Source organism: Arachis stenosperma, chromosome 3 (genome assembly GCF_014773155.1).
Source record: "Arachis stenosperma cultivar V10309 chromosome 3, arast.V10309.gnm1.PFL2, whole genome shotgun sequence".
NCBI lineage: Eukaryota > Viridiplantae > Streptophyta > Magnoliopsida > Fabales > Fabaceae > Arachis > Arachis stenosperma.
The window spans coordinates 58,433,332-58,440,615 of record NC_080379.1 but is presented as its reverse complement, the minus strand read 5'-3'; the positions used below and the strand labels follow the sequence as shown (position 1 = coordinate 58,440,615).

The following is a 7,284-nucleotide window of genomic DNA, read 5'->3' as shown; positions in this document are numbered from 1 at the left end:
TCTTATGATATTACACTATTATACTACGACATTTTGTTATATTGTATCTGTTTCTTGTGCCTTAAGTTAGTAGTTTCACTAGTACGTTTTGCGCTTTGTAAATCCTGTTTTTGAGCTATATCCTTCATCGGGATTCTAGATTATATTAATTCTTTCTATATATTATATGTATGAGTTTAGAACTATCGTAATCTCTGATTAACCTTTGCTTTACGACGCAAGGTAAAGCTTAGGCTAATTAGGGTGTTACATCTATTACCACCGGTCCTCAATTGGATTGGCTGCTGAGATACCTTGTCCGATGGTCTGCCCGCCGCCGTTTTGATATTCAATTGTGTCTCATCGCCATTCTGCTCATTTTGGGTTATGTTAAGATAATATAAAAATTTTTGTGGATATCCCATAAATACTTCTATTGTATAAGGCAAATCTTTGAATCCAACATTTTTCATAAAAATTATTGAAAAAAAAAACTAAAATTGGAGCCTTCCAGCCCGCCATTCGGAGGTATATGGGAGAGGTGTAGAACCGTCACACTAAACGAGGCAAGATGGGATGTGGTGGGCTTCTGGCAAGGCGGTGCGACTAATCCGCTTGCTACCGATAACTTTAGATATTCAACTAACTTTTAAGAGAACAATGTTATTGTTCCATATACTAAATGTTTATTGGCACAAAAAATGCGTGTTTTATAAGTGTGTTCTTGCAAACCCTTTTTAGAGTAGTTTCTCTCTCATTTATTACAATTATAACATGATGCTATCATAAGTGAAAAAAACACGAATACAAATAAAATACACTTATTCTTTATATATTTTAAGAAATAAAGTAATAATGAAAAGAAATTTTTATGAATCTTTAGTATTCTTTGGGTAATACTCTGATCAAAAGTGAAATTTTGGTGAAGATTGAACATTATTTCTTTTAGTAAAGAAAAAGTCCACTAAAAAATTTAGTAAAATTATTATTTGAGTAAATTTCTAAAGTGGTTTTTTTAAATTCACGCCATTCACTAATTTAGTCCTTTATATCTCAATTGCACATAATAATTCCTGAAATTAAGCTCCGGACACCATAATGATCCCTAACTCTTTCAGGCATTGAGTCAGCGATAATGAACTGTTATTGTCTTGTCACGCTGGACAATAACAAAATTGTTATTTTTACCCAATTTAATATCTTTCTCTTTATAGCCCTAATTTATTTCCATTTGTGACTTCTTCTTTTTCTTTCCATCATATCTCATCCCACATCCCTTCTCTCTTTTCTTTTTTAGTGAAAACTATCAGTATCAATATTCTACTGTCTCACACACTCTTTTTTTTTTGTTTTTTCTTGATTCACATACTTAAAAGCGAAAAATCTTAGATGACTATTGTTCTCCATCCACCCTAATTTCCTGTAAGTACTAACCCTTTTGATACCTTGATTTCTATCTTTCTTTTTTTTCATCTCAAAATGCACTACTTTACACTACTATTACAACTCTACTCAATCTCATATTTACAACTAAAACACAAATCTAACATGATCATGTATTTTATAGAACCATAGATTAAATCCTAGAATAATCCAAGTTTAATAATAATAATAGTAATAATAATAATAATAATTTTATAAAAATATAAAGAATTATGATTATTATATACGAAATAGAATTGACTTTCCTTTTCTTTTTTAATATTCCTATTGAAAGCCTTGTTATTTACCCAGAACTAGGGAGTTCTATGGCATAGGAATCCAAAGAGCGTTCATTATCATCATCATTCATTGTGGTGCCAAACATACTTGAACGATCATAAACAATATCATCAACTCATAATGCTTTGATAATGAGATTGTGACATGACTAACATTATCATCATGATTATCATAGTTTTTCCAAACTCAAGTGTTGTCATTTCAGTTATGAGCTTTAAGAGAATGCTTCAATAAAAAATAGAAGGAGATGAAATAGAGTTCACAATAGAAATGAATTAGGTTATAAAGGGGAGAGATCAAATTGGATAAAAATAACAATTTTGTCATGTTAGCAAGCTGTTTTAGCGTTTAGCATGGTAAGGTAGAGCCAGTTTATCATTCTGTTCATTGATTCTAACACTGAAAAGAAATTTAGAAACTAATATTATGTTCGAAAATTAATCTAAAGGATTAATATAGCACAATTGAAATTTAAAAGATTAATTAAATTGGAGAATAGCACGAATTTAAGTGATCACTTAAAAAATTTATTTTTTATTAAATTTTACTATTCATCAAAGATATTTTTATACTCTTTTGCTATAAATATTAGATCTCAAATACAAAAAAAATTAGAAAATTTTATAAAAAAATAAAATAATATAAATACTTTTTTAAAAGTATTAAAAACACTAAAAATTAATTATTATTTATTTATATTTAAATATATATATTTAATTTATTTTTAATGTATATTTTATACGAATAACTAATTTAGTTAGTAATTTTTAATATACATGTAATATTGTAATGTAGTGATCTAGAATAATTAAGGCTTTCGAAAAATGAGGGCATTAAATTGCACCTGCAAAGTTTGTCTCATCGAACGTAGCGGGCCTTGCTTACTGTGCCATTAGCAAATGGATCTGAAATGAATTTTCTTGTGAGAGCAATTACACACTGCACCTACCCAACTAACCAACCATAGAAAAGTAATGACGAGCAGAACGCAAAAGAAAAGAAATAGCAAGGAATTGAAAGAAGAGGAGATTTCTCAGTAATAGCACTCACTCAAGTCATACTTGGAAAATGAAGTCTTCAACTTCTCCTGCTCCATCTTCTTCTTCTTATTTGTTTAGGGTGCACCCTTTGCAGATAGTGTAGTTTGTTAATTGAAGATTGCAAAACCCTTTTTTTGTGATGGAAGTGAAACCCATAGCTCTGAAATTGTTAGTCCTTACTGTAGCTTTTCTGGCTCTTCTTCTTGGACTTTCCTCTAGTGCAGTGAGTCACTGATTGTTTTTTAATAAATGAATTTGGGGAAAAGCTGAAAGTCTATTTAACAAAGATTTGTTTTGCTTGTAGGCACTTAATGAGACTTGCGGTTCGCTCAATCGAGATACTGAAGGTATGATCACTTTGTTACTTATTGTTACCACTATATGCTCCATAATTTATTTTATTTTAAGGCTCTAGGTCATATTTAAGAAAAATTTGTTTCGGAAGAATATCAAGTAATTTGCTTGTGTAATGATGTTCTTATATTGCAAGTTTGCAACATGTGAATGATTTAATTGAATGCGAACGAAAAGAGATTTAAGCATAAATTGGCTAGGGTTAGACATGATTCATGACAGGATGCAATGGAATCTCATTTTTCAAACTTCTTGTGCATTTATCTTATAGCATATTTTGAAAGGGAAGGGTATACACAATGCTTCTCAGCTTGTAATTTAATATGTATTGTTTCTAAATTCGAATCCACTTCATCTAATGGTGTTTCAAGTTACATGGTGATTGCAGTTTTAACTGTAATTTATCTACTATTCATGCTCTGCCATTCAAATGTTTTGTTTCTTTTTTTTTTTCAGCACCATGCCCAACTAGTTGGGTTATAGATCCTAATAAGACCAAGTGTTTTCTCCATGTTGGGAGGCCTCAATCTTGGAATGATTCAGAGACCTGTTGCAATAAGTATGGTGGCCATTTAGCATCACTGGTATCGGTTCAGGAGCTACAATTTGCTCAGAGTCTATGCGGTGAATATATAAATAGTTGCTGGATTGGTGGAAGAAATCTCAATTCTACATCTGGTTACCAATGGATGTGGTCTGACAATTCTCAATGGAATCAGTCCCTTTTTCCCTTGACTGATGTTCCAACCAACTGTAAACCATCTTGTCGTGTGAATAGAACGAACGATTTGTGTGCATTAATGACTAACAACTCAAAATCTCTCTTGAGTGAGAGATGTGATAATCCTTATTCTTTTGTATGTGTACTTGATATAGGTATGCTCCTCTTATATGTCTTTCTGGCAATTCTCATCTTACATTCGCTATGTATTTTTTATTATAAATGTTTTTATTGTCTCAGACAAATGGTTTTGTCTATCATTCTTTGTTCGTGAGAAATATGTTGCATTGTTGCTTATGCTCCTCTTTCAGTATTTCTGCACCATGATGACTTTGCTATGTATTTTTTAATCATGATTGCTTCCTAAAATGTGTACTACTTTTGTCTAATCACAGGTAGGAAATGTAACCATATGCATTGCCACAGGGAATACCTTATCATCCTTTCAGTTGTGAGTGCATTGATACTCTCGATAACATTAGCCGTGGTGGTTTGGCTCCTTGTATATAAACAGGGCAAGAAAAGAAGGCGGTCTAGAAAGCTATCTGACCCAGCAGCTTCTCTTCCATCATGGAAAGTTTTTACCAAAGATGAATTAAGGTCTATTACAAAGAATTTCAGTGAAGGTAACCGTCTTGTTGGGGATGCCAAGACAGGTGGTACATACAGTGGGGTCCTACCAGATGGCTCAAAGGTTGCAGTTAAGAGATTAAAGAGGTCAAGCTTCCAACGTAAAAAGGAATTCTATTCAGAGATTGGCAGAGTTGCAAGGCTCCACCATTCAAATCTAGTAGCTGTGATGGGGTGCTGCTATGATCATGGTGATCGATATATTGTTTATGAGTTTGTAGCTAATGGGCCCTTAGATAAATGGCTACATCACATACCAAGAGGTGGCCGTAGCTTAGACTGGGCTATGAGGATGAAAATTGCCACGACGCTTGCGCAAGGGATTGCGTACGTTCAAAATATACTTTTTCTTTGATAACTTAGTTACTTTCCACATGTTAATCTTGAACATTCCTTTCTTTACATCTAAATGCATGTTTTCACCTTAATTAATGAAAATCTTCTTGAAGATTGAAGTTTCCCTTTTTCAGGTGCTACTATAGGTCAGTTTCACTTGATTGTTGCACGTATTCTGTATAATCTGTGCTCAATTACTACCTTGGGTCATTTGTAAAATTGCAGATTAAATATTGGAACATTTTAGTTTAGTGCAATGGCTTATCATTGTTGAATATTCATTTGTTTTAGTGGAGTTGAGTACAGAACATCATCACTACTGGCCTGGTGAAGAAGAAATAGTTAAGTCGTTCTAATTTTGATGGGGTTCTAGGTAGCACCAACCTTCAAGGTCTTCTAGAGAAAGTCTAGGTGATCAATAATTTTTTACCCAACATGTAGCCATTAACCTGATTTTCACTCCATACTTGGTTAGTTGGTTTCTTTGTCTTTTCTTATGCTAGCTACAAAAATATTGGCCATGTAATGTGACTCTTATGGATAATGTGTTCCTATGTTAGCCTAACTTTTCCATGAAGCTGAAAATTTTGACCAGATTGTTTTTAGCATCTATCCATGTTCAGTTTCCTCTTAATGGTTTTTCTAGTTTTAATTCCCTCAAATGATTTCCTTTGATTATTCTGATTTTATTACAGAGTTGGATTACCACTAAATTAAACAAAATTAAGAAGTATCTTTTCTCCTCATCATTTCAACAGGTTTTTGCATGACAAGGTTAAGCCACAAGTTGTGCATCGAGATATACGAGCTAGTAATGTACTGCTAGACGAGGAGTTCGGAGCACACCTAATGGGAGTTGGCCTATCAAAGTTTGTACCATATGAAGCAATGCATGAGCGGGAGCGGACCGTGATGGCAGGGGGAACACACGGATATCTTGCTCCAGAGTTCGTGTATCGAAACGAGCTAACAACAAAGAGTGATGTCTATAGTTTTGGTGTCCTACTACTCGAAATAGTCACCGGGCGCCGACCTGCACAACCAGTTGATTCCATGGGTTGGCAGAGTATATTTGAATGGGCGACGCCCCTCGTGCAAGCAAATCGCTACCCTGAACTCTTGGATCCTCATATATCATCATCATCTTCAAGTATCATTCCAGAGGCTAGCACCATTCAGAAGGTGGTGGACCTTGTCTATTCTTGCACACAGCATGTCCCATCTATGCGCCCGAGAATGTCTCACGTTGTTCTTCAGTTACAACAGTTCTCCCAACCACCTGCAAAGTAAAGCTAACCTAGTAATTTTCGAACGCAAACGGAGTATTTACATTTTTGTATGTATTTTAAAGCTCCCTAAAGCTGGAATTAGCTTAGCTAAATTATTAACAGGGACCTAATGTCAGATTAGGTGAATTCTTCAGGACCTGTATATGTACATGTAGTGTAGCTGTGTAGGTGTGTTACTAGCGATGTATTTATGCTACCTTTTTCTCATTCCTATCAAATTACAATCATGGCCCACTAATATGAAACTGGAAAACAATTTTATTTTGTTACATATCTTGTTTACATTAGAAGCAAGAAAGCACCACGTATATATACGCAGATTTTGTTTATTTTGTAACCAAGGCATTTTTCTAACTCCAAGATAATTAAATTCTTACTCACAAGATATGATGTTTCCAATATAATTTTGATCGATTTAAAATGTAAAATGAATAGTCACCAAAAAAATGTTAAATGAATAAAATTTATTACAATTTAAATTAAATATTTTGATTTGAGTAATTATTCAAATTAGTCTCTAAAGATTTTAAAAATAGACATATTAGTATCTAAAAAAAATTAATATACAAAAACATCTTCAATATTTTACTCTGACAGACAAATGAGTCTTCAATTCAATTTTTCACAGAAAATTTTAAAAGGGAATATTTTAGTCTCTAAAAAAAATTAATACACAGATCAGTTTCTAACATTTTTTTCCTGCCGTTCACACGAAAGTTCTTCCTCCATAATTTTTTTGTATTTTTTAGACAAAAATAATAATAAATTTATTCATTAGATATATATATAATCACTCAATAATAATAATAATAATAAAATTATTCTACAAGAAATTCAGTTAAAATTTTTGATATTTTTGTATTTAATACAATCAAAAGATGTCCTATTTTATAAAACATGTGTATCAAAAAAATGTTTTAATTTAAATTTTAAAGCATCATTATTCACCTTACTTGTCTCTAATATCGTATTGTCATCGTTTACATGCACAAAGCTAAGCTAACAATAATAAAGGTTGACATATAATAAAAGTAAAATGGACGAAAAATATTATATCTAACAGAAAAATATTAGAGATTAATCTGTATAATAATTTTTTAATGACTAAAATATCCATTTTTAAAATTATAGGAGATTGATTTAGGTAATTGCTCTTTTGGTTTTATTTTTCAATCCAATCTAATTCAAGTAGCTTCAAATGATTGTTATTCTT

General features: G+C 32.2%; 1 protein-coding gene across 1 annotated transcript; it reads left to right on the top strand.

Moving 5' to 3' along the window:
* The first annotated feature begins 2,552 nt into the window (after window positions 1-2,552).
* LOC130970534 (C-type lectin receptor-like tyrosine-protein kinase At1g52310) lies at window positions 2,553-6,335 on the top strand. Its single transcript, XM_057896647.1, has 5 exons — window positions 2,553-2,964; window positions 3,046-3,088; window positions 3,552-3,971; window positions 4,212-4,773; window positions 5,541-6,335. The coding sequence occupies exons 1-5, from the start codon at window positions 2,881-2,883 to the stop codon at window positions 6,070-6,072; spliced, it is 1,641 nt and encodes a 546-aa protein (XP_057752630.1). The 5' UTR covers window positions 2,553-2,880; the 3' UTR covers window positions 6,073-6,335.
* Window positions 6,336-7,284: the final 949 nt, after the last annotated feature.